The sequence below is a fragment of the Haliotis rubra genome, unplaced genomic scaffold (genome assembly GCF_003918875.1).
Source record: "Haliotis rubra isolate DU_JTF1 unplaced genomic scaffold, ASM391887v1 Scf144, whole genome shotgun sequence".
Taxonomy (NCBI): domain Eukaryota; kingdom Metazoa; phylum Mollusca; class Gastropoda; order Lepetellida; family Haliotidae; genus Haliotis; species Haliotis rubra.
In genome coordinates, this window is record NW_025765381.1 from 1,488,707 (window position 1) to 1,516,220 (window position 27,514).

Below are 27,514 nucleotides of genomic sequence, written 5' to 3' on the forward strand. Positions count from 1 at the left end.
ACACAGGTCAGGCACGGCGGGGGTGAGGCAACGAGTCGAGTTACAGATGACTTACATCCTCTCTTCTGAGTCCCCGTGGAAATCAAAGCGAAAAGCTATCGTGGTATCTCAAGTAAATTTAATACAAACCAGCGCAGCATGCTGGTTCACAACCTCGTCTGATTTCCGTAATCATCTCGATTGATGTGCAGTCATATTAGGTTGTTCAGGAATCAAACATATCGTTTCGGTAGCAATTGATCCTGCCGAAATTGATGTAATTTTATGTATGAATGGGTCTGGAAACTGCTTTTTGGTTGTTGGCGTTTGGATTCTTTTAGGTGTAGCGTTATTAATTGGATTACGGATTCTTCCCTCGGACATTTCGTATGCGTGGGAGGGAGGAAGGATATTAAACGGAGCGTTTAGGAATGATAACGCTTACATCGCAATTGTGTGTGGTGTGTTTAGGCCTAGTGGTGTGATAAACTATGTCCCTACAATCTGTAAAGTCATAAAGGGAATTCAAAAGGAACTTGGCATCGGGGGTGTTTTGGGAAGAACATTTGGAAAATCACCTTGTCCTACCTTGTACTTCGGTTCTAAGGGGGATCTAAGGGCTGCATTTCTTATTACAACACTCTACGGTCAAGCGTGGGAGGGGCGTTAGTTCTTTGAGGAAGAAAATTTGGAAAATCGTATTTGGTTTATCTTAAATTTTTGCGAATTTATGACATTGAAAAATGGATTATTTAAGAATACTCTAGGTCAGATGTGGGGGTGGGGGTTGATGAAGATATAACTTCAAGGTGTATGCCACGAGTGGCGTTATCAATTTTAAGAACTATACGCGGGGGCGGACGAGCAATACAACATTTAATCATTAATAAAGTAAACAGTTACGACAGTAAACAATTATACGGATCAATGCCATAGAATGTTCGTGGAGAATAACAAACCATGCACATTACACGTTGTAAATAGGAAATCATGGATTTTTGCACGCTGCTTGAACACAATTATTTATAGATGTGTAAAGCTTTTCTAAACGTATATGATTTGTTGTTAGAAGGTGATCGATATTATTTCACTGGAAATGTAAAGAACATTAACTGCAGCTATATTTGATCGTTCCTTCGATTCTCACAGTAACACGAGTAGTGCCTCTGCAGGCAGTCTATCGCCACATCACGCTTCAGAGGGTTGGCGGGTAGCCTAGTGGTTAAAGTGTTCGCTTGTCACGGCGACGCCCGGGTTCGATTTCGCACGTGTGTACAAGTGTGAAGCCAATTTCTGGTGTCCCCTGTCCTGATACTGCTGGGATATTGCTAAGAGCAGCGTGAAGATCCGGGTTCGAACTGATCTTCCGCAACCAATGCTTGTCGTAAGAGGCGACTAACGGGATCGGGTGGTCAGGCTCGCCGACTTGGTTGACACATGTCCTCTTATCCCAATTTCGTAGATCGATGCTCATGCTGTTGATCACTTGATTGTCTGGTCCAGACTCGATTATTTACAGACTGCCGCCATATAGCTTGGATATTGCAGAGTGCGGCGTAAAACTAAACTCACTCATTTAAAGCATCAGGTATTCAGGTCCTTTCCCATTCCGTAACGTCTACGCACGCACACATGCATGCACGCACGCACGCACAAGTGCACGCAATGAAGTGGAACCTGTGAGCGAGTTTGGTTTAGGCCACTTTGAACAGGATTCCTGAAATATGACCTATCAGTTTGATGGTGTTGGATAGCCCGAAGTGGCCCAGATATTGGACGCCTGATCCCTCAAATTCTTTTCTGTTCGTTTTAGTATTCAGAACACGCCTAGCCTGTACAGGACATTCAGATAATGCTCGCAACTTTTTATTCCATCAGATCCACCTCCCTTAACCCCCAGGCAATTTTCCTCCCAATAATCTGAAGTATTTCCCAGATAAAGCTTCAGCATTACCTTGCGAACAAGAGGTATGCGCTGTGTTGAAAGGCGTATGTACATGTACGGGCTAAAGTTTAGCTACAGTATCATGATAGTAATACTATTATAAACAATCAAAACTGGTGACACGGACAGGGACGCTGATGATTAACGCCGCACTCATCAGTAGACTAGCTATAGGCGGCAGTCTGTAAACAATCGAGTCTGGACCAGACAATCCAGTGATCTTACCCCATCTTCACGGGTGCCAATAAGCACGGATATGGTGCTGATAAACATGGAAACGTAATCGGGGAGAAATGGGATTCGAACCCAAAGGCATACGATTCTGTTGGAAGCAAGGGACGTAACTCAGCAAAGCGAATAGCAGTAAAACACACACACACACACACACACACACACACACACACACCCCACCCCACACACCCCGTCATCTCCCCAACGAGATCATCGCGAGATCATACGGTGACATGATACACGCATCACATAAGGTCTTTGCGCCGTGACAAATAATTCACATGGAAAGAATAGCCCGTGATTACACAGCACTATAAATGATATATAGATTGCGGTTCGTAATGTTAAAAGCAACATAATGTTTCGCCTCTATTTACACAGTGTTAATGAGAAACGTCAACATCTCCAGCCTCTGAATGACAGCCACTGTCTAACCCTCTGACTAACTTATTCTATTAGAATTTACACTAAAAATCCTTCAACAAAAGCTGAACAAGGCGTTGTATACATATTCTATTTCGGGTTTGAATTTCAATGCGATAAAGAGAGTGGGTCGCCTTAGATCCACCCCCGAATAACATTTGTTGTGTGGAAAATAGCTTTTGCAAACAGTCGAATTTCTCAGGCCATTACAAACATAGGCATTCACCCGTGTCAGTGTTCAAGGGTCAGAGGACGGGTGACCGCCCATAATCATGGGAATACAACTATTGACGATGGAAGTGACAACAGCCACTCCATTTCACCAGCCGAGCGACATCATTGAATCGACTTAAGGAGCGTTCTGTTGATAAATTGTAAAAAAAATCATACGCACATATTAATGTAGTCTGTCATACAGACCCTGAAACAAATATATCCAAGAAAGTCCACGCAAGTCTAGAAAACGTGGCAAGTCTAGATTTCCACAGCTTCAAAATGAAGAAAGTCACAGGGCTCCTTTTCATTATACTTTGATTGTTTTAATATTAACTGTTTTTCTGAAAAATATGTTCATTTCAGAGACTAGTTGTTAGTGTAATATTAATGCATTCTTTCAATGTGTAATATAAACATTTTGTATCTACTGTCATTTTCACATCCACATACATTAAGTGCGAGGCGTATCTTATTAAACAACACCAATACATGCAAACAGCCATTTCTTAAACAGCCATATATTTTTGGGAAATGTAACCAAAAAGTGGAAATACATATACTACCCATTAAAAGTTACCCATTAAAAACTCACTAGTGTAAATATAGCCACTCACTTCAGTAAACTGTTCTAAACTTGAATTTTGTAAAATATTCCATACTGTTTAGAGGTACTGTTTGCACATGAACTGATGTATTGTAAAATAAATTCGTAATGTTGAAAAAATTATTGTCATGAGTTCAATAAATGATGAAACTCAGTGAAAATTGGCAAATTCCTAACAAAACTTTACACCAAAACAAAAACGCAGCTGTTCACATGCACGATATTTGCACATGATTTTCAGCAATTTGATGCATGATCCTCATGCAATTCAACTGCATAAGGTTTGCAGTTGGTTCCCCTAAGTTAGTGGAGAAATTCATCTTCGCTGTAACCATATATATATAGACATAACATATAGTGAGTGTTTTAAGTGAGTCTAAACGTTTGATGGGTAGAATATATTTTTTGGCTATGAACTCGAGACACCAGTTATTAAAATCAGCTTGACAACAACCGGTTCAGTCATGTTACGCAGCTGCATGTATATACTTAGACTTGGTGTATGTTTTTATCTATAGAAACTTCCTTGTTTTGAATGATCAATTGTTTCTGCCTGCCATGTGTTTTCAGTATTTGGTCCTTTTATTTTGGATTAACAAATTACTTTTTAAGAAATCTGACACGATCTTTAAATGCTGGTAACAGAGCTATGTTTACAGGGCGAGAGCGGTCGTCGGTGCGGTAACCTATCTTCACCAAACGCCCTTCTCGCTCAAAGCACTCCGCTCACAGGCACGGCCAATCAGCGAGCGCCGTTTTAAGAAGGCTGGCGCTGATTGGTTGAATGTGAACTGATCGCCTGAAGGGGGCTAGAATGCCTAGTTATTATAAAATAGTCTGTATACATTCACAGGCCATATGTGAGTTTCTGTCTCCGAAGACACAATAAAGTTTTACGGTGCGGCTTAAGCCGCGCCAGGCTTTTAACATTTGGATCAAAGCTACGTCTAATTTTAACCGAGTAATGACCCATTTTGCTAAACACATGGAAAACGACGCGAAAGGCTATCAAACTCGAGACTTTCAAGGACTTCGTTTCCAACAAATCCGTGTACATTTAACGCATGACCCACGAGGAAACTAATTAACACGTGTGCACAATATGTAAAACAAAAGTTCTTCAATATAACAAACTGGATAAATGTTGGTATTTTGAAGACAATCTGACAATAATACTGTTTAGATGAATCAATGCTGTCAATGGTCGGAGGAATTGAAAACGTGTGTTTATTTGTTGGTTGTGTAACGCCACACTCGACAACAGTGAGTGAGTGAGTGAGTGAGTTTAGTTTAACCCGGCACTCAGCAATATTCCAGCTATATGGCGGCCGTTCGAAATAATCGAGTCTGGACCAGACAATCCCGTGATCAACAGCATGGGCATTGATATGCGCAATTGGGAACCGATGACGTGTCAACCAAGTCAGCGAGCCTGACCACCCCGATCCCGTTAGTCGCCTCTTACGACAAGCATAGTCGCCTTTTGTGGCAAGCATGGGTTGCTGAAGACTGACTGACTGAGTTTGGTTTTACGCCGCTTTTAGCAATATTCCAGCAACATCACGGCGGGGGTTGCTGAAGAACTATTCTTCCCCGGCTCTTCACGGGTCCACTCAGCAACACTCTGTGATATGCATATAATCGCGTCCAGACCAGACAATCAAGTGATTCATGAAATCATGAGCATATCGATCTTCATACCTGGGAAGACCGCCTCCGTGGTGTAGTGGTTAGAGCGGAAGGTCGCGGGTTCGATCCCCGATCGCGTCATACCAAAAAGACGTTAAAATACGGTACTTGTTGGTCCCTGCCTGGCGCTCGGCATTAATGGGTACATCAAGGACTGGTCGGCTCGGAGTCAGTATAATGTGTCTGAGTGGGGTATTCATGCTTCACTGCAGCATGGTATCTCAGTGGGCTAGCACTATAAAACCAGCTTCAGTCTGGGCTAGTACAAGCAGCCGCACACACACATACACACGCATGCACGTCGTCATATGAGCGAAATATTCTCAAGCACGACGTTAAACCCAATTTCACCTCACCTCACCTCACCTCACCTCACCTGGGACACGAGGGCATGCATTTCCGAAGCTTGGCAATCCGATCTCGTCAGTGGTCTTTGACGAGTAGCATGGGTTGTTGAAAACTAATTGTAATTCGGATCTTCACAGGGCGAGTAATAGACTAAGGCTTAGTCTCTGAATATATTTAATTTTGATAGTAACAAACAAGCCCATTTATATTGAAAAGGAGCCCTAGGGAGACCAGAGATTCCTGAACCTGAGGAAATCTAGACTTGCTTTATTTAGGGCTTTAGCACAGCAGAGAGGGCTTGGCAGTAGGGAAATTAATGTGGTTCAGGGACTGTGAGACAGACTAGGCGAGTAACTGTGGCGTAAATGAGTTAAAAAATCCTTGTCCAGTTATACCACAGCGAGTGGGCATAGCGCGGTGGTCAGTCCGTCAGTGACCCACGGACATCAAGTTTTCTGCATTGAAAACCAGGAATACGATCATGAACACTGCGCTAGCAAACAATGGTATAATCTCATGTACATTTTACAAACAATGTCAATTTCAAATCTACAGCAGATCCTGGTCAGAATGGGGGTCACAACTCTAAAACGAGAAACCGTGGTGCTTTTGACTACTGGGCTTACCGTGTCCCTAATACATACAGCAAAAGAACGGAATTTACGAAACTGTAAAATTTCAACAAAAGCACGAGACATGATAAGATAAAAGTGGTTGATATTATGACAACTCATTATATTTTATGCACCAAAGCTGCACCAGGAAGATAGTATTTTCTGTCTCCATATCGATTATGGAACGTCCAAATTATAAAATTTACTGATTAATATTTGCCCAATTTATTTGCTACGTTGACTAACGTATCGCAATACGTATTGCAGGAGATTTGCACCAAAATATACCGGTTTAGCGATGATCCCACATTCCTTATTTCGGTCACCCCCAATATTCCGGTTCCATCCCCGGAATGAGCAAAGTGTCTCTCATTTCTGCTGTCCCCTATAATGACTCACAAATCACACTCACCCGTGAAGGTCCGGGTTAGAATGAACCTTCAGTAACCCATGCTTGTCGTAAGAGGCGACTAACGGGATCGGGTGGTCAGGCTTGCTGGCTTGGCTGACACATGTCATCGGTTCCCAATTGCGCAGATCGATGCTCATGCTGTTGATCACTGGATTGTCTGGTCCAGACTCGATTATATACAGACCGCCGCCATATAGCTGGAATATTGCTGAGTGCGGCGTAAAACTAAACTAACTCACTCACAAATCACACTCACTCAAGATCTTCTGTGACTAGCCGATCTCCATTTGAGCCTAATGATTTCGTAAAATTCGGAACTTCATCTTCAAAATAGTAAAATGTATATAGATTCTATTCGCACCAATTACGGTGCGCGTATTTGTTTCATCATCGCTCCCAAAAAGATTCTGGGTTAGAACTGGTCTTAGGTATCGATTCAGTTCTTCACGTTAGACGTGTCTAGCAGGATCGGATGGCCAGGTTATTAGACTTGATCGAAACAAGTCATCGTATCCTCGCTGCTCACGATGCAGGTCACTTGGTTGTCTGGTCGAGACTCAATAACTTACAGACCGCCTTCATGCAGCTGGATTATACAGTGCGGCCTTGAACAACAGACAAAACAACGGACAAGCAAAACAGGCTCTCAACAAGTGGTCGATATCACGACATCCGATCTTCATTTTAGTCAACAGTTACGGCAGAGGTTGGTTTCTGGGAACCCCTTCTAACCTGGGGTCACACGGGGCTTAACCCTGAAACTAAAAGAGTCTCCATGTACGATCTCCCCTGTTTGTTTAGCCTAATGTCACCCATCAACAATAATACTCGTAATGGAGAATAAATACTATTTGAAATACCAAACAGAAAACACGTCCTTTCTTATATTTAAGTAAACTGGCAACAACGAGACCAAGGCAGTGAGTGGCAGTGTCAAAATGTATAGACAGGTTTCAGTATTAGGTTTGGACACTAGAGACAGCCAGTCGAGTGCACCCTCCGAACTATTATCTCAGATTCTGTCACATACAATTAAATTGAATAACACGCTAGTAAACCTTCCATAAAGGTATTGACAGACATACGCCATGGTTAAGCTTTTTCGATAACGCAAGCTTCTGGCAGACAAACCTGGGTGTAGTGTTGTGTACCTGTCTTCTTTCTCCCCAGCCCCGGGACCCCCAGTGCGTATGCTTACCCCACCCCCAACAGACATTATGTAGAATGTTATGGTGGAAGCGAAGCCTGCGTGTCGTGTTGTGTACATGGAAACCCCCACCCCACCCCATCCCTAGACTTGCACAAGTCGCTAAAGTAATAATTAATAGTTTAAATTTTAATTTAAAAAATGTAAATACCCTCTAACAGACTAGCGTCCCTACTGTCCGCTCATCTAGATTTGCCTCTTTGAAGATTGAATTACTATACACATCCTTGGGCTTAGCTTTCAACAGAGCCTAGGAGCAAGGCTACTCCACCCCCACCCCCCCCCACGCCACTCACCCACCCCCAACCCCCAGCTTCTGGCGTTCAACTTGTTTAGTTTCCTCCCAGTTCTGCCAGACGAGCCTGTGTGTTTTGTCGTGGTCCTGGCTCCCTCACCCCCCTCTCAGCGTCCGGCTGTCCCACCCTGGTGACAACTGTTCTCCCCGCGTGTCACTCGCGGAGACACCATTGAGGGTGAGGTCCGTGCCAGGCCGGCCCGCGAGACGGAATAATGCGCCGCAATGTACACAGAATGGCATACATGCCACTTTGCGGATATATACGTCAAGTATGAAAGGAGAGGAAGGTAATCCAATAAGCGCCAAATGGTGTCAGTGCTATTGGCTTGCATCAATCTGCCGACAGGGCTGGATGTGACACTTTATCAAAGGAGAGGGGGTCGCCCGTTGGCATGGGTATACCAGGTGGGATGGCTGGATTTCTCTGTGAAAGGTGTGTAGTTGGGTATGGTGCAGAGAGTCTGGTTCATGTGACGGTATGCATGCAGGTAGACTATCCCTTAGACTAACAACTAGTCTCTGAAATGAACATATTTTACAGACAAAAATCTCAGAAAATATAATGAAAAGGAGCCCTCAGACTTTCTTCATTTTCGGTGACCCTAAAACTGTGGAAATCTAGACTTGTGTGGGCTTTCTTGGATATATTTGCGTCAGGGTCTGTATGACAGACTAACTATCCCTTAGTCTTTGAATACATATAATTTTGATAGAAACAAAAAAAACAATAAAAATCATTTAAACTGAAAAGGAGCCCCAAATTGAGGAAATCCGGACTTGCGTTTAGGGCTTTAACATTGCAGGGAGGGCTGTGCAGTAGGGAAAATAATGTGGTTCAGGGACTGTAAGACAGACTAGCCCGTAGGTTGAAACAATTTATTTTATTGTACATATAAGGTTATTTTTGTTTAAGTATAATTATACTTGTTTGTTTGTTGTATAACTCAGCAATATTCCAGCAGCGGCATATATATTGACGGTGGTCTGTGAATTACCGAGTCTGGACCAGACAATCCAGTGATCAATAGCATGAGCATCGTTCTACGCAACTGGGATACGATGACATGTGTCAACCAAGTCAGCGAGCCTGACCATCCGAACATGGGTTGCTGAAGACCAATTCTAACCTGAATCTTCAAAGGTTAATTATACGTGTTAAAGGATATATGATTATAAATATTTCGTGATTATGTATGGCAATATACTCAACGCCAGACGTAAATGTGATGATATATTTCTTGACATAAAAATTTATCATTCTTCTCTTTAGTTATTTGATGACGTTCCAATTCATACTTGGGTCCAACTTCAAATTTTCTGGCCCTTTCAAATTACTGTACAGCAATGGAAAAAAACAACTTCTGATCAGAATTTGAATTTGAAATTTTGAAACTTTTAAATGCCTATTGTGCCACTCTTAATTGCACTTATGCGTCGTCATTTCACTTCCGTCATTCAGAGTTAAGTGTTATTAGAAACACACTATGATAAATAAAATCGTGAACACTTGTGCCTTTAAGTTTATATGCTGACGTCAGAAGCTCTATACAGTTTCCCATTTGAGAGGATGAGGCGACGTGTAAATGGCAATATTAATGGCAATGGGTGTGACATATTGCAGCAGGCTTCGTGTTCTGTCTCTTGCATGCATATCCACAATGTTTGTATCAAAAATCGCCATTCTTAAAGTTGAATGACGCGTACGCGTGGGCGTGCGCGTGCTTTTCCAGACGAAAGCAAGGTACATATAGTTTGTCCCGTGATAGCGATACCTAGTCGCTGTTTAACATGACTAGCCGACTCAGACACATTAAACTCGCTCCCTGGAGGCACACTTCTACGTTTGACATAAGTTGACATAACTTCAGGCTGCAGTGATAAGGTTTTTGGCCCTGTGTTGTAACTTGGCATATCACCGTAAGTAATATGGATCCATGGTTTAAATAGGACTGTACGTAATATGGATCCATAGTGTAAATAGGACTGTACGTAATATGGATCCATAGTGTAAATAGGACTGTACGTAATATGGATCCATAGTGTAAATACGACTGTACGTAATATGGATCCATAGTGTAAATAGGACTGTACGTAATATGGATCCATAGTGTAAATAGGACTGTACGTAATATGGATCCATAGTGTAAATAGGACTGTACGTAATATGGATCCATAGTGTAAATAGGACTGTACGTAATATGGATCCATAGTGTAAATAGGACTGTACGTAATATGGATCCATAGTGTAAATAGGACTGTACGTAATATGGATCCATAGTGTAATCAGGACTGTTTGACGCCACATATTCCTTACATATGACGGTCTGTAAATATGGCGGTCGAATCTGAACCAGACAATGCAGTGATAGAGATGAGTGTCGATCTACGAAACAGTGCTACAATAACGCGCAAGCTTAAAGAATCAACAACATCCCATCCCGTCAGCTGTCTCTATGAGCACGGTTTGATGAAGACTAAATCTAACCTTACGTTACAAGTATAGACGGAATCAACATTAACACGACGACACCCGACTAAATAAAATGGAATCGATTTTCTTTATGTTTCTAAAAATGTAAGTTAAACTACATCCCTTCCATGTTTTCCCCTATTTCAAACTTATATAAACCTTTTGTAACATGTACATGTCGCATCTACGTGTATTTAAGAGTTAGTTACGACCGTGACCTACAGAATATTGCAAGTGAAGGGATACAAGGCAAAGCAGTGTGAGTATGTGAGTGTGGCTTTAGGTGAGTGAGTATGGTTTTACGCCGCTTAGCAATATTCCAGTAATATCACAGTATGGGACACCAGAATTGGGCTTCACACACTGTACCCATGGCGATGGGGAATCGAACCCGGGTCTTCCGCATGACGAGTTAACGCTAAACCACCAGCAATATTCAAGCAATATCCCAGCATAGGACACCAGAATTGGGCTTCACACATTGTACAGAAGGCGATGGGGAATCGAACCCGGGTGTTCCGCATGACAAATTAACGCTAAACTACCAGCAATATCCCAGCATGGGACACTAAACTACCAGAATTGGGGACACCAGAATTGGGCTTCACACATTGTACAGAAGGCGATGAGGAATCGAACCCGGGTCTTCCGCATGACGAGTTAACGCTAAACCACCAGCAATATCCCAGCATGGGACACCAGAATTGGGCTTCACACATTGTACAGAAGGCGACGGGGAATCGAACCCGGGTGTTCCGCATGACAAATTAACGCTAAACCACCAGCAATATCATAGCATGGGACACCAGAATTGGCCTCCACACATTGTACAGAAGGCGATGAGGAATCGAACCCGGGTCTTCCGCATGACGTGTTAACGATAAACCACCAGGCTATCCTCACCGCTCCGCAAAGAAGTAGGGGAAAGTAAAGGATTGACTATCACCAAGGAAGGCCGACAAAAGATGTCATTATGTGATCGAATTCGATTTCTATGTATTATAGTAAGTAATTATGCATAACACCTTAAAAGAACAAATGGACATAGAAATACACAAATTTTCTGACTCCGAGACCAGGGAGTCTGTGTTTTAATCCTCCATGACATGCCACATGGCTAATCTGTTCTTTTCTCATGTACCACCGTTGGTGGGTTCTCTTGAGAATAAACTGTCTGTCTCTCAATTAGACGAGACAAATGTTTTATGGTAATCTTTCGGGAGTGGGTGCACCATGTTTTAAAAATGTGGGTTCCACTAAAGCCATTTGTAACTTCGAAGGGTAAGTGGTAAAAAGAAATACCCTCCCTTTAAAAAACAACAAAACAAAACAAAAAAGACCAAACAGAAAAAGAAATCACAAAAATGGTATAGAAACCATTAATAGCACTTAAACAACCACATCAGGACGTTATCATGGAAGTCAATGCGTATACAGACTGTCATCAGCTATAAAAGAGAAAGATTGGTCACACCCAGAAACACCTCTCAACCCCACCCCCGGATCGGCCACTCCGTATATTCTCAATTAAAGACATCAATAACAATTCGAACATTTAGTTCAACCCCAGCCCATCCCAAAATGGCATCGGTATCAACATGGCATCGCAGTGCAAGGTCCTATGTTTCAGAATACATCACTCTCTAATTATATCTGAAGTCGAAAAACAAAGAGACGATATCCATCAAATTTAATGGGGCGGTGAGCATGCGTCAGGCTTGTATTCCTTGTACCGTTCCATCAAATATACCTAGACGTGTCAAGAATTACAACACGAACAACAACGGAAAAACCTCAGTGACATACTTTACTAATGCCTTGGTAGACTGGAAACAGTTTGTTGTGTGGGCGTATGGAGGGAAGTTTTCTAGAATGATTCCATCTTAATTGGATTTGCAGAGGATGACGAGATTGATTGCCGTAATAACGTCCGACATTCGGCTGATGCTCATCTTAAGCAATATTAGGTTTGTATGAAATAATAATTCATAGGCTTAGGATAAATTGGTACGGGGTAGAGTTACGTTTTACGAACAAATAAAGACGCCAGATGATGTGGTTTATTTGAATGGGAACGAATTTGTTCAAAGACAAGAAATCATTTGGAAAATGTATGTAATCACGCAGAATGTGGATGGAGATAGGGAAGGGGGGGTTAAGATGGAGACTGAGGTTGGGATGGGATGGAGACGGGGATGGGGACCGAAACTGAGATGGGGGACGAGGTAGAGGATTGGGGCTAAGATGGGGGTAGAGACAGCATCAGAAGGGGATTTATACTGAGAATAAGATGGGGATTGATACTGAGAATGAGATGGAGATTAATACTGAGAATGAGATGGGGATTAATACTGAGAATGAGATGGAGATTAATACTGAAAACGAGATGGGGATTAATACTGAGAATGAGATGGGGATTAATACTGAGAATGAGATGGGGATTAATACTGAGAACGAGATGGAGATTAATACTGAGAATGAGATGGAGATTTTGAGAAGGGTTTTTGTTGTGTAGGTGGAGACTGTAATAAGGATACTGAAATCCTGAAATATGGATGGATATGGAGATGGCGACTAAGACTGACAAGTTTAAAGGATACTGTTATGGAGGTGGAGACTGAAATCCTGAAATAAGGATGGATATGAAGATGGCGACTAAGACTGACAAGTTTAAAGGATACTGTTATGGAGGTGGAGACTGAAATCCTGAAATAAGGATGGATATGAAGATGGCGACTAAGACTGACAAGTTTAAAGGATACTGTTATGGAGGTGGAGACTGAAATCCTGAAATAAGGATGGATATGAAGATGGCGACTAAGACTGACAAGTTTAAAAAGGATACTGTTATGGAGGTGGAGACTGAAATCCTGAAATCCGACTAAGACTGAAATAAGGATACTGTTATGAGGTGGGATGAAATCCTGATATGGATGGATATGAAGATGGCGATTTAAAGGATATGAAGATGGCGACTAAGACTGACAAGTTTAAAGGATACTGTTATGGAGGTGGAGACTGAAATCCTGAAATATATGGATGGATATGAAGATGGCGACTAAGACTGACAAGTTTAAAGGATACTGTTATGGAGGTGGAGACTGAAATCCTGAAATAAGGATGGATATGGAGATGGCGACTAAGACTGACAAGTTTAAAGGATACTGTTATGGAGGTGGAGACTGAAATCCCTGAAATAAGGATGGATATGGAAAGGATACTGTTATGGAGGTGGAGACTGAAATCCTGAAATATGGATGGATATGGCGACTAAGACTGACAAGTTTTAAGGATACTGTTATGGAGGTGGAGACTGAAATCCGGATGGATATGAAGATGGCGACTAAGACTGACAAGTTTAAAGGATACTGTTATGGAGGTGGAGACTGAAATCCTGAAATAAGGATGGATATGAAGATGGCGACTAAGACTGACAAGTTTAAAGGATACTGTTATGGAGGTGGAGACTGAAACAGGGATGCAGGTGGTGAGGTAGAGAGAGACGGGTTTTAGGATACTGTGATGGAGGCAGGGATGATATTATGATGAAGTCGGGGACTGAGATCGGGACAGGGATATGAACTGTGACGGAGATGTGGCATGGACAGGTAGGGGATAGAGACTGATACTGTGATATCAGATGGAGTGAGTTGGTGAGTGTTTTTACGCCGCTTTTAGCAATATTCCAGCAATATCACGGCGGGGAGCACCACAAATGGGCTTCACACATTGACCCATGTGGGGAATCGAACCGGGTCTTCAGTGTGACGAGCCAACGCTTCAACCACTAGGCTACGCCACCGCCCCTATCAGACGGGGAAGGCACGGGGATGGACGATTCTCTATCCGTCAATGGGATTATCCGTCGTCAGCAACATCACATCTGTGACAGTATTAATATGTGCGGCTTACACAACAAAGATAAGGTGACAGTAAAACGACCTACCCACAATCGAAATTCTATACAAAGTCACATTAAAATGCTTGAGTTTGGATATTACAACCTTTTCCTGACAATCCAGCAATAAGACGGCAGGGTCAATCGGAAATAGGCTTCAACACTGAACCTTATAACCATTGAGCTACCCCTATTCCGATCGCCTTTAAGCATTTAGAATCTATTCGGAGGAAGAGCGAGTGAGTGATTTTAGTTTTACGCCGCACTCAGCAATATTCCAGCTATATGGCGGCGGTCTGTAAATAATCTAGTCTGGACCAGACAATCCAGTGATCAACAACATGAGCATCGATCTGCGCAATTGGGAACCGATGATATGTGTCAACCAAGTCAGCGAGCCTGACCACCTAATCCCGTTAGTCGCCTCTTACGAAAAGCATGGGTTACTGAAGATCAATATTCTAACCCGGACCTTCACGGGTAATTCGGAGGAAGAGTGGAGTGGTGAGTGAAATGAAACGTTGGTTTAAGCCATTTTAGTGCTTTACTGGCTTTGACTTGTAGATTTACATGTAATTAAAACTCACAAAGAAGTATTACAGATTTATCACACGCCTTGAATGGTGGGAGTGAGTATGGTTTTACGCCGCTTTTAACAACATTCCAGCAATATCGGGTGGGGTGGGGTGGTGGTGTGTGTGGAGGTGTGTGGAGGTGTGTGTGTGTGTGGATGTGGGGCACCGGAAATGGGCTTCACACATTGTACCCATGTGAGGAATCGAACCCGGGTCCTCGGCGTGACGGGCAATCGCATTAACCACTAGGCTACCCCCACCGCCCCTGAATCGTGGGATCCGGGCTTGGCAAACTGATGGTTTATAGCTTGGCAAACATTCAACTATAGCAGAAAACGTGACCATTCAATCCACAGGCTCAGGCGACGTCGTGGCCTTGCAACACCCATTTTAATAGTCGCTTGTTAGTAGTAAGAATCTATTTTGATCTGGGAAGGTGCACCTGAGTGAAAGTGAATGTCCAAGCTGCACCTTGGCCAACCATTAAACCTGTGGTTGATAGCACGAACAACAATACACGCGATCGAGGTACGATGCTATATTCACACTTGACCTTCCGATAATGGTTTCAATCGGCTTTGAAGACTAGCTCTGAGTAGTGAGATCCTGTTTGAACTCGTTGTGTCTGGGGTAGAACAAAACAGTTCAGCCAGGCGACAGTTTAAATGAGTAAGTGAATGAGTGAGTGAGTGAATGAGTTGGGTTGTACGCTGACTGCAATATTCCAGCAATATCACGGCGGGGGACACCAGAAATGGGCTTCACACATTGTACCCATGTGAGGAATCGAACCCGCGCCTCCGGGGTGACGAGCAATCGCGTTAACCACTGGCCTACCCCATCGCCCCTGAATCGTGGGATCCGGGCTTGGCAAACTGATGGTTTATAGCTTGGCAAACATTCAGCTATAGCAGAAAACGTGACCATTCAATCCACAGGCTCAGGCGACGTCGTGGCCTTGCAACACCCAATTTTTAATAGTCGCTTGTTAGTAGTAAGAATCTATTTTGATCTGGGAAGGTGCACCTGAGTGAAAGTGAATGTCCAAGCTGCATCTTGGCCAACCATTAAACCTGTGGTTGATAGCACGAACAACAATACACGCGATCGAGGTACGATGCTATATTCACACTTGACCTTCCGATAATGGTTTCAATCGGCTTTGAAGACTAGCTCTGAGTAGTGAGATCCTGTTTGAACTCGTTGTGTCTGGGGTAGAACAAAACAGTTCAGCCAGGCGACAGTTTAAATGAGTAAGTGAATGAGTGAGTGAGTGAATGAGTTGGGTTGTACGCTGACTGCAATATTCCAGCAATATCACGGCGGGGGACACCAGAAATGGGCTTCACACATTGTACCCATGTGGGGAATCGAACCCGCGCCTCCGGGGTGACGAGCGAAAGCGTTAACCACTGGCCTACCCCATCGCCCCCCGCGACAGTTAAAAATACTCACCGAAGATCCGCAATGATCCGTGCTTGTCAAGCCTACAAAATCGATTGGTTATGTTTGATTGGAATATATCGAAATGCGTTAGCATAATAGCTAGACGGCATGGATCGCTAATGAAACTTACCAACCCTCGTTTTTCTGCTTTGACCTTTACATACATGGTATGTACTTGTCATGCGGCGTAAAACAACCACCGTCTTCATACCAAGTAGATTAGAACTGCCGTTACGCGATTCAGAAATACTGTTATAATAGATTTACCTTACTGGAGTCATGATGAATTTCCTCAAAATCTGAGAAATAATTATTGTGAATTGGTAGATATCTTAACCTCAGTTGGTTATCATCTAAACCTCACTTGGTAACCATATAAACCTCAATTAGTACAAATCTAAACCTGTGAGTAACCATCTAAACCCCAGTTGGTAATCGTTTAAACCTTAATCAGTATAAATCAAAACCTGTGAGTAACCAACCGAAGATCAGTTAGTAATCATATAAACCTCAGTTGGTAACCTATGAAGATCCGTGTTAGAATTGATCTTCAGTAACCCATGCTTGTCGTAAGAGACAATTAACGGGATTGGGTGGTCAGGCTCGCTGACTGGGTTGACACGGGTCATCGTATCCCAATTGCGTATAGATCGATGTTCACGCTGTTGATCCCTGGATTGTCTGGTCCAGACTCGATTATTCACAGACCGCCTCCATACAGCTGGAATATTGCTGAGTGCGGCGTAAAACTAAACTCACTCACTCACTAACAACAGTACAGTGTAATCGTGTATTAATTGAAATGGGATATATTTCATACACTGTTGCGAATCATAGTAACATATGACAGTGTCGCATATTTTGAACTGGTAAATTTAAAACAGGCTTAATTGTTTTGTTTAGAATTGAATAATTTTAACAATTGAATTTGCTGGATATATTTGTTTCTAAACGCCACACTCAGCATTATTCTAGCTATGTGGCGGCTGCTTCTAAATAATCGAGTCTGAACTACATAATCCAGTGATCGACATCATGAGCAAACCCAAGGTACGAAATGATCTGTAATCTGTACGAAATGATCTGTGGTCAGCGAGTCTGACCAACCTAACCATTAAGTCGGCTTTTAACCCATGGGGGCTGTTGGGTAGCCTAGTGGCGAACAGAGAGGTGGGGTAGCCTAGTGGTTGAAGCGTTCGCTCGTCACGCCGAAGGCCCGGGTTCGATTCCCCACATGGGTACAATGTGTGAAGCCCATTTCTGGTTTCCCCCGCCGCAATGTTGCTGGAATATTGTTAAAAGCAACTCACTCACTTTAGCCCATGCTGAGTGAAAGACCCATTCTACATTAGACTCTCCGCTGGTTTTTTACATTTGGAAGTGACACATTTTGAATATATGTTGTCTTATGTGATATATTTGACATCACGCTCGAGTAGAATCTCAAGACGTAAGCGACAGATAGTCACACATGATTGTCGGGACTGCCGAACACATGTTGCAAGATGTGCCACGATATAACGAGGAGCTTTGGGAATCACGGGCTTGACATGAGACAAACTTTCATTGGACACCAAACATTTGGGATTCCGAGCAAGACAAGTGCCAGACCAGAAGTGATGACAAATGAAAACTTGATGCAACATCACCTACCTTGCGTTGCCGAGTTCTGCTGCTGCTGTCGTCGTCGCGAGGCGCGGGAGGGATAGGCGACGCCGACAAGTAGGAGCACGAGACTGATTTTCACGAGCCAACTCACGTGCGTGTCCATGGGAGCTCGGGGCTCGCAGCTTGAATAGTATCTACATTAACTGTCCCGTTGAAGAGACGCAGGACTAAACGTAGTCGCAACCCCCTTCTGCTATACTGAACATAGTTGGGGAACGACCGGCTTCTCGCCGACAATGCATCCCTTGGTCTTCCAGTATCTTCCTTGACGACGAACATGAACAGAAAGCGACAGACGGTCGCTTGGTCACATGACCACGTGGACTTGAAGCTTGTGGGGGACGTCTGCCTCCTTAACATCACCAGAGGGCGGTATTCTCTTGAAAAAAAACACCCAAGGAATTTTGGCGCTCCTAGTTTGACCAATCAGCACCTTCGGCGGCTCCCCATTGTTAGGTAGCAGCGTGCGTCTGTGCAGGCCTAACCGTGAGGGCTCACGTCGGCTGAGAGGAGGCTGGTGCTACCGAAACACGTACACACATCCCGCCCAACTGTTGATACAAATATATCCAAGAACTCGGACACAAATCAGCGGTGCGCCTCGCCCGTTTCACCCAGTCAACAAACCCGCCGTAAATACCTTTCATACAAGAACGACACACTATGAAGAGAAAAACTCCGCAGACCTGTGCTACCCTTACCCAATCTACGTTATGTGATTACAACACCGCTCACTCGGATCGGCTTGTACAACCTATCAATTTATCAACCACAATGACAAATCAAGCACGCTTTCCGCTGAAGAAAGACTTATGCAATATGGAGCACGTTATATTAAGATCTAATCCCAGCGAGGTCATTATCAGTGAAATCAACCACTGAGGATGCACTCTTGGGCGCATAACCCGTGTTTCTCAAAAGCACTTGAACGCAGTAGCTTGGGATCCCATGTTATACTGTGAAGTGCAATGCGAGAGCTCCGCGTGCGCTTACAACGCGCTTATCCCTATCAATGTTGGGAGCTTGTATCCATGGGCTTGAGAACGACAGAGTAATATCGTACCAAGGCGGAACAGATTCACAGGACACTATACGTTTTAGTATGACACTCCGACCTCTGAATCCAAACTTTACAATGGAAACGGGGCGTGAAGCGATCAAACCAACATTCGTTCCTGAAAACGATTTGATGAGGGAGAAGATGCCAGTGTTTTGCCTCCCACGCAAATCGATATAGTGAATGACACCCGAGCTATGAGGTCTGGTCTATATAAACGTGATATATAGGAGCAACGCGAAAACTCTTCTAAACAAGCCAGTATACTCTTGCCTAACATCAGAATGGACCATAAACTTTAACACAGGACAAGCCGTTAATATTCCACTTACTTGTTGACAAGCCTGACCTGAGTTGTATCCATTTTCTAACCGTGAATTTTATGGGCTGTTCTAAAAAAGAACGATAAAGCCTACACTCAGTTAATAGAATTTAATAAAACGTAGTTGTGTTTGGTAAAGGAAATCGATATTAATCTTAATGACCAAGCACATGAAATCAGTGTGTGTATATATAGAAAGATTTTAATTATTATTGTTGTGAAATAATTATGTTTGCATGAACAAGGGATAACAGACTGGATGGGATCTCCATTCAGCGACTGTCTGGATGTACATAGCTTGACATATAGCCTAACGTCTGGTACATATTGAGGCAGAGAGTTTGTAACAAATAATTACATTTATAGTGCTGATCCCATCTTGCCAAGGTTCACATACGGACGGGGGCGGTGGGGTAGCCTAGTGGTTAAAGCTTTCGCTTGTCACGCCGAGGAACCGGTTTCGATTCCCCACTTGGGTACAACGTGTGGAGCCCATTTCTGGTGTCCCTCGCCGCGACATTGCTGTAATATTGCTAAAAGCGGCGTAAAACCATACTCACTCACTCACGTACGGACGTTTTAAATAGTATTTCAGAAATATAACGGATCTGTTTTGATGTGGGAGAATAAACTGGAAGTGACAAACTACGTTTATAATTTTATCCACGAGCACGTTATGCTGACAATATTTCAGGACAAATCTGGGATTCGAACCAACGACTCTAGGGGTCCGACGCTTATATGACGCACGTCTACACAGCTACTCGTGGCGCGTTAGACAACTGGGATATCCCTGCCCGGTCTATATGAAGATCAATATATACATAAGTTTTTACAATTTTCATTTCAGTCCTAAAAGTTTGCGTGCTAAGGTTCAAAGTAAAGTTGATCCTCTGTAAGGTGTTGTAAGAGTTACTAATAGTTACTAACTGATGTTTAGATGGTTATGCCAAATTAATGTTTAAACGATTACCAACTGGGGTTTAGATGGTTACTCACAGGTTTAGATTTGTACTAATTGAGGTTTATTTCGTATGGTTACCAACTGAGGTTTAGATGGTAACCAACTGAGGTTAAGATGGTTACCATCTGAGGTTTAGATGGTTAATTTATATGATCTGGCTGATGTGTGTCCTCTTTTTCTGACGGCGTGGATTGTTGTCTTTACCATCTACCAACCCTTGATCTTGTCCAGACACCATTACTCACTTCCTGTCGTAATATTAAGGTCGCAATACTGACTTCGGGATACAACACTTGCCCATTCTGTGGTCAACGTCCACAGACAAAAACGGCATCCATTGTTACGTTTAAGCGTTGCACGTCAACACATGATCTGGTAACACCATTCACAATGGCTCAGAGACACGGGTTCTCATTACATAAGCTGAATGCCAAGGCACGACAACAACAAGTACAACCTTTTAACGTCGTTTATATGCTTGTTAATGCCAAACACAGGTAGGTTAACCACAAGCGTGATCTTTTAACGTCTTTTAGTGTAACTTTCCACTTTCTGGTCAAGTGCGCAATGACACTGGGGACATATGTTGTTCGTCTTCACTATTGATGGTACAAGAATTACGTTTCATTTAAAGGTGGTCATCGAACGCGTATAACAATCGCTGTTTAATTCTTAAACGACGCATACTATACCGTCTCATATCTCGCATTGGGGTGGTGGGGCAGCTCGTCACGCTGAAGACCCGGGTTCGATTCCCCACACGTGTACAAAGTGTGAAGACCATTTCTGGTGTCCACCGCCGTGATATTGCTGGAATATTGCTAAAAGCGGCGTAACACAATACTCACCCCCACCCACCATATATCGCATTGCAGTGACGCCTCTTTAATCCGTTCCATGTTAGATGTTTCCGGCTAAGATATATCAACACCATTGTCCGTGATTAAAGCTCAATCCCAGCCTCTATTAACACTTAAACGTCGGGAAAGTTTTCAGGACCGACTGGACGGGTTCTGCTCTCATTTCTTCAGCCATATTGTAAAGCTGGCTAAGGGACTAATTAGGTATGCAGAGTAGCCTCCTTCAGCTGCGCCAGGATCACATTGCCATGCGTTCGAATCCCAAATTCGCTCTTACATAAGCGTATCAGCACCACATCCACGCTTATATCGTGGTCTGCTACAAATACTGCTAAAAGCTGCGTTAAACCAAACTCACTCACTAGAGCTAAAAGCTCAGCCTTGCACTACAAAATCAACTAAGATTATCTTGATTATGACCCTCTGTTCGTAAAACCATACCGACTGATGGCGATAGCCTTCTTTAACGATGGGTATCTTTTAAAGCATTACATTTAAACTCATTCGTTAAGAAGAATGTTGGAGTTGTCGGGTTTGTGTTTGTGGTCGGTGAGGTATCCCAGTGGGTAAAGCGTTGGCTCGTCATGCCGAAGACCCGGGTTCGAATCCCCACATGAGTACAATGTGTGAAGCCCATTACTGATGTTCCCCGCCGTGATATTGCTGGAATATTGCTAAAAGCGGCGTAAACCCAAACTCAGTCAGTCAGTCAGTCAGTTTGTGGTCGTGTTATATATGTCAGCACAATACCGCGAGTGTGAATCTATGTAAGGTAATAACTTTTCAGCAAATGTGTGCTATAAATCTAACGTGAACAAAAGTAATTGCCTTTTCAGATGATAAAACTAAAAAGTTCAGTGTCAAATTTACTCGCTTTTCTGCGCACTGTCACCGGATATACTGATTCACATCCAGTGTTTGTTAAAGCATACATCACGAGTACAAAGAAATCGCTTACCCAATAGGACTGAAATGGGATCAAATTATTTAAATAAGGCAGGTGATATCGTGAAAGTATAAAAAGCAAGCGAGTGACGACAGATGCATGTATTCTCAGCACATCGAAAATGGCTTCTACTTGATCACACCTACTGTCGACATTTCTTCATGTAATCTGCCCAGGACTTGTCACAGGTGAGAAACATCCACGGCTTGACAAAAACCAGATCAACTGTATGTGTGTAACCCTAGCATGTGAGTACAAGTGGTAATGTGTGTTTTTGTTCTTGACAATGGTGACGTTGAATTCTCGACTGTCGTTGCTGATGGTAATGGGTTTGTGAGTTTGTGTCTTTGACAATGGTTCTCATGATACGCACTTTGGGGTGGGACGGTATGTCACACAATGATTCACTGAAGCCTTGTTCTATACAAGGAGGTAGCCAAGTGGATAAAGCGTTGTTTTGTCTCGTCAAGGCCAAGTTCGATTCCCCAGATCAGTGGTGAAGGCGATTCCTGGTGTCTCGCTGCTCCTGCAGACACTGATGTAAGTAACCCCACACCACAGTAAGACATACATCTCGTAGTTCTACACTCATAATAGTGTTACAGTAGGGGAGACCGGGGTCAATTGTAACACTTTTTACTTAACTTCTTGTAGTTCGATCCCAGACGACCGCTCACAAAGTTAATCGGTACTAACTAGTACATTGGCTTCTTGGCTTTAAACCTCAGTGTCGTTTCAAGTTCACTATGATGTCTTTACAAAGTTATTACGTATCAAATGCAATGACTACAAGTGTTACAATTGCCCCTGATGGCAGTAGCCATATTTCATGCCTCGTCACACGTTAACAACCTTGGGCTTCTCAAATATTTCTACTTCCAAATATGTCGTAATATCTAAATTTTACACTTGAAAAGTTAATTTCATACCAAACACCATTTACTGCATTAAGAACGCTTTAATGCGTTTTGTGAAAAATTTACTTACCTATGTGAAAAACGATTTTTCGTCAACTGTATCTCGCCATAAGCGAGCAGATGAAAAACGCCTGGATGAGTACCGCAGGAAAGTAAAGGGAAATAACTCTACTCACCTACACTATGCTTGAGCGAAAACTTTTAGAGTAATCGCCCTTGTTACAATTGACCCGCGTTACAATTGACCCCGGTCTCCCCTATTCGGTATATAAGGATGTAACTTGAAAAGGGTAATTTCTATTTTAACTTCTGAATCCCAACGTGGTAACAGGTGTCCACTATTGAATAAACTTGGTGGATAACAACTTCTTATATTTCGTGCGACGTCTCGATACAGATTCTTGTACCGTTGTCAAACAGGAATGTAACAACACAGTTATGCATAAAGTTTGTTCAATACTCCATGTTCCCAACTTCTAAAATGCCTTTCAAAGAAGTTAACAAGTGTCCAAGTACGTCCCATAATGAAGCAGCGCTACGCTGCACGTCGACATAAAAAATCACCTGCGTGTTTTTTCCAAAAGCAACAGTGATTAGATCGCTGAAATGTGAATTTTGCTTAAGGACAACAATTTGCACTGCATGGGTGCGTTCCACATGCTTGTCAGAATCATATAATCGTGGGGTCGAATCCCATATTCACCCTATTTGCGATTCTTGGTTTATCGTTAACATACCTATGCTTGCTTTTTGCTATCAAGTAAACGTCTAACACCATTTATATAATCACAGAGGTTCGAATCACTGTTTCGACAATAATTTTTAAAAATAAAAATCTAGATTTTTGCAGTCGTATATTGTTTTTATACGTTATGATTAACCTATATTTCAAATTTGAACGAGATCGGTGAATAAGTGAATCTTAAGAAAATTCCACCTCTACACTCATTATGTAAAATATTTTAATGTAATGAGTGTAGCTGTAGAATTTTCTTGTAAATTCATTTCTTCACCGATCTCGTTCAAATTTGAAATACAGGTTAATCATAACGTGTACAACAATATACGACTGCAAAAGTCTAGGTTATTATTTTTAAAAAGTATTGTCCAAACAGTGGTTCGCACCCCTGTGGATATAATCATGACCTAGTGTAAACGGAATACTGTTTAACCACCGTTAGCCCTTTCATTGTTTGTTGTTTAACGTCGCTCTCAGCAATATTCCAGGTATTGTCTGAACCAGACAATCCAGTGATCAACAACATGCTCATCGATCTACACAATTGGGACAAGGGGACATGGCAGGTGAGTAACGATGACATGCCTCAAAGCTCATCGAGTCTGACCACCCGATCTCGTTAGTCGCATCTTACGATAAGCATGGGTTCCTGAAAACCAATTCTAACCCGCATCTACACAGGGCGAGCCTAAACCAGATTCTCTCACCTGAACACGGCGGATACCTTTCCTCGACCCTTGACGTGACCACCCGGTGTTGTTATACGTTACCAGTGAAGATCTGAAATAGAATATATACTACCCATCAAAAGTTTAGACTCACTAGTGTAAACGTAGCCACTTACTTCAGGCAACTGTTCTAAACTAGATTTTGCTAAATATTCCATAATGTTTAAAGGTACTGTTTGTAAATCAAATTTGTAACGTCGAAAAGATTATTGTCATGAGTTCAATAAATGATGAAACTCACTGAAAATTGTCGAAATCTTAATAAAACTTTACACCAAAACACAGCTGTTCACATGCACGACATTTGCACAAGCTTTTCAGCAATATGATACATGATCCTTGTATAACTCATCTACATAAGGTTTGCAAATATACTAGCCACATAAAGAAACTGTGCATTGTCAAAATATTATCCCAGTTGATAAGTACGATAACAATGTCAAAGGTACATATAAACCTTAATGGAGGGACCATGAGACCATAACAAATCGGGAGAATTTCAATTGAAAAGTCAATCACAACGACGTCACGAGTCCACAAGCGGGACAGGGGTCAAACGACCATGTCACAAGCTCAATAACGGGTATGTCCACCATCGGCATTGAGAACAGCAGTGCATCGACGACGCATAAAGCCTATCAAACGTGCAAGGAAGACTTGTGGGATGTCACGCCAGATTCTCTCAAGTTCTGTTGCAAGGTCAAGGGCGTTATCTGGCGGATGAGGAAGACGGCGTAGACGTCGATCCATCTCGTCCCAAACATGCTCTGTCGGGGAGAGATCCGGTGAATTTGCAGGCCAAGGCAGTAAGTCAACGTTGTGGCGTTGCAAGAAATCCATAGCAACCCTTGCCGTATGAGGGCGGGCATTGTCCTGTTGGAATGTTTACCCAGGGCCATGACGTTGCAGAAAAGGAATTGCCACAGGTCTAAGAATATGATCCCTGTAGCCCACACCAGTTAAGTTGCCCTGAACAATCACCAAAGGAGTTCTTTGGCGTGCTGTTATTCCACCCCAAATCATCACGGAACCACCACCAAAGCGATTCCTCTCCAAGACACAAGCCTGTGCATAACGTTCTCACACGCGTCTATAGGCACGTTGACGTCCATCACTATGGGAAATGTTAAACCTGGACTCATCTGTAAAACAACATTTCTCCACCAAAACAAGGGTCTGCGGACATGATTTCGGCACTACATTCGGCGAGCTTTTCGATGACGTTGTGTCAGGATAGGCCGTATGGCAGGACGTCGTGGTCTGATCCCGTGATGACGTAAACGTTGTCGAACTGTGTTGGGGTGGATACGGCGAAGTCCTGGGATGGTTCGGGCAGTCATCACTGCAGTCTGAAACCTGTGGCGAAGATGGGTCACCCTTATCCATCTGTCCTGTCTTGGCGTTGTTACACGTGGACGTCCAAAACGTGGCCGATCGATGACGTCATTTGTGTTCTGGTAGCGTCTCACCATGGTCACAAATGGTGTTCCGGTGGCAGTGGAAATGTGCAGCCACGGACCACCCCAATGGCCTCATGACGTTGTGCAGACGTGAGCCTTGGCATGCTATGCGTTTCAATAGCCGTTTAATTTTTTGAACGATCGCAAGGGCAGGGGTTCAGCTTTCCAAAGTGACAGTATTGTGTGGCATTCATTTGCACTGTTTCTTTTTCCCGGAATGCACGTGCAACAACGTATTGCACGTCTCAAGGACGAACCCACTGACGTCACGGAACGTGGTACGTACATGCATGTTGGATACATGTCACTAATCTCAGATTTTAAATCCTTATGTGTCTACACAGGTTTGATAAATTTAGATTTTAATTTTTTGTATGCACAGTTTCTTTATGTGCCTAGTATAGTTCCCCCAAGTTAGAGGAGAAATTCATCTTCGATGTAACCACATATATATGCATAACATATAGTGAGTGCTTTAGTGAGTCTAAACTTTTGATGTGTAGTATATTTGGCTAGAGCAGCGATCGACTGACGGTATCGTGGTGGTCTGGTCCGCTGAGCTTTGGTGTGTGTCATCGTATCTCACCTGCCGCCTCCGTGGTGTAGTGAGTGGTTAGAGCGTCCGCCCGGAGAGCGGAAGGTCGCGGGTTAGATCCCCGACCGCGTCATACCAAAAGACGTTAAAATATGGTACTTGTTGGTCCCTGCCTGGCGCTCGGCATTAATGGGTACATCAAGGACTGGTCGGCTCGGAGTCAGTATAATGTGTCTGAGTGGGGTATTCATGCTTCACTGCGGCATGGTATCTCAGTGGGCTAGCACTATAAAACCAGCTTAAGTCTGGGCTAGTACAAGCAGCCGCACATACACATACACACGAATGCACGTCGCCATATGAGCAAAATATTCTCAAGCACGACGTTAAACCCAATTTCACCTCACCTCGTATCTAACCTGGGAGATTAATGCTCGTTATTTCAACTCCTGAATTGTCTGGTTCGGACTCGAGTATATGCAGACAACCATCATATAGCAAGGATTTTGAAAGTAGTAAGGCATTAAACAAAAAACAAACAAAATATATTATTATATTTATTATATTAATATATATTATACTATTAAATATGTTATTATATTTTGCCCCCTTCCACTGAAACCCGGGTTCAAATCCCGCTGCAGTGGTCATCTTTGGTGACCATTGTTCTGATTCTAAAATCGGCGTATAAACACAGTTACTGAAACTCTCTAATACTGACCATGAACGGAATATTCCGTGTTTTCACAACGAAAACCCTTCGCAGAAACGAAACTAATAAAATTCTTCTTTTTGATATATATTGAGTGTTTAACAATATCTAAGAATCAGGAAGAAGTTGAAAACGAAATTTTCGAAATTGGAATCATGGAAATCACGATTGGATGAAATAGGCGTATATAAAATATGTAGAAGAAACCGCTATTCACAGAAAATTTATCACTTTTGAGAATAGGGATGCCG

The 27,514-nt window shown here is 42.9% G+C and overlaps 1 protein-coding gene across 1 annotated transcript in view; it reads right to left on the bottom strand.

The window, feature by feature from the left end:
• Positions 1–18,540, bottom strand: part of LOC124269342 — a 33,500-nt gene extending 14,960 nt beyond the window's left edge. Inside the window, exon 1 of the mRNA XM_046704361.1 lies at positions 18,009–18,540. Within this exon, the coding sequence (XP_046560317.1) occupies positions 18,009–18,126 (118 nt within the window). The 5' untranslated portion in view covers positions 18,127–18,540. The remainder of the gene's footprint in view (positions 1–18,008) is intronic.
• Positions 18,541–27,514: the final 8,974 nt, after the last annotated feature.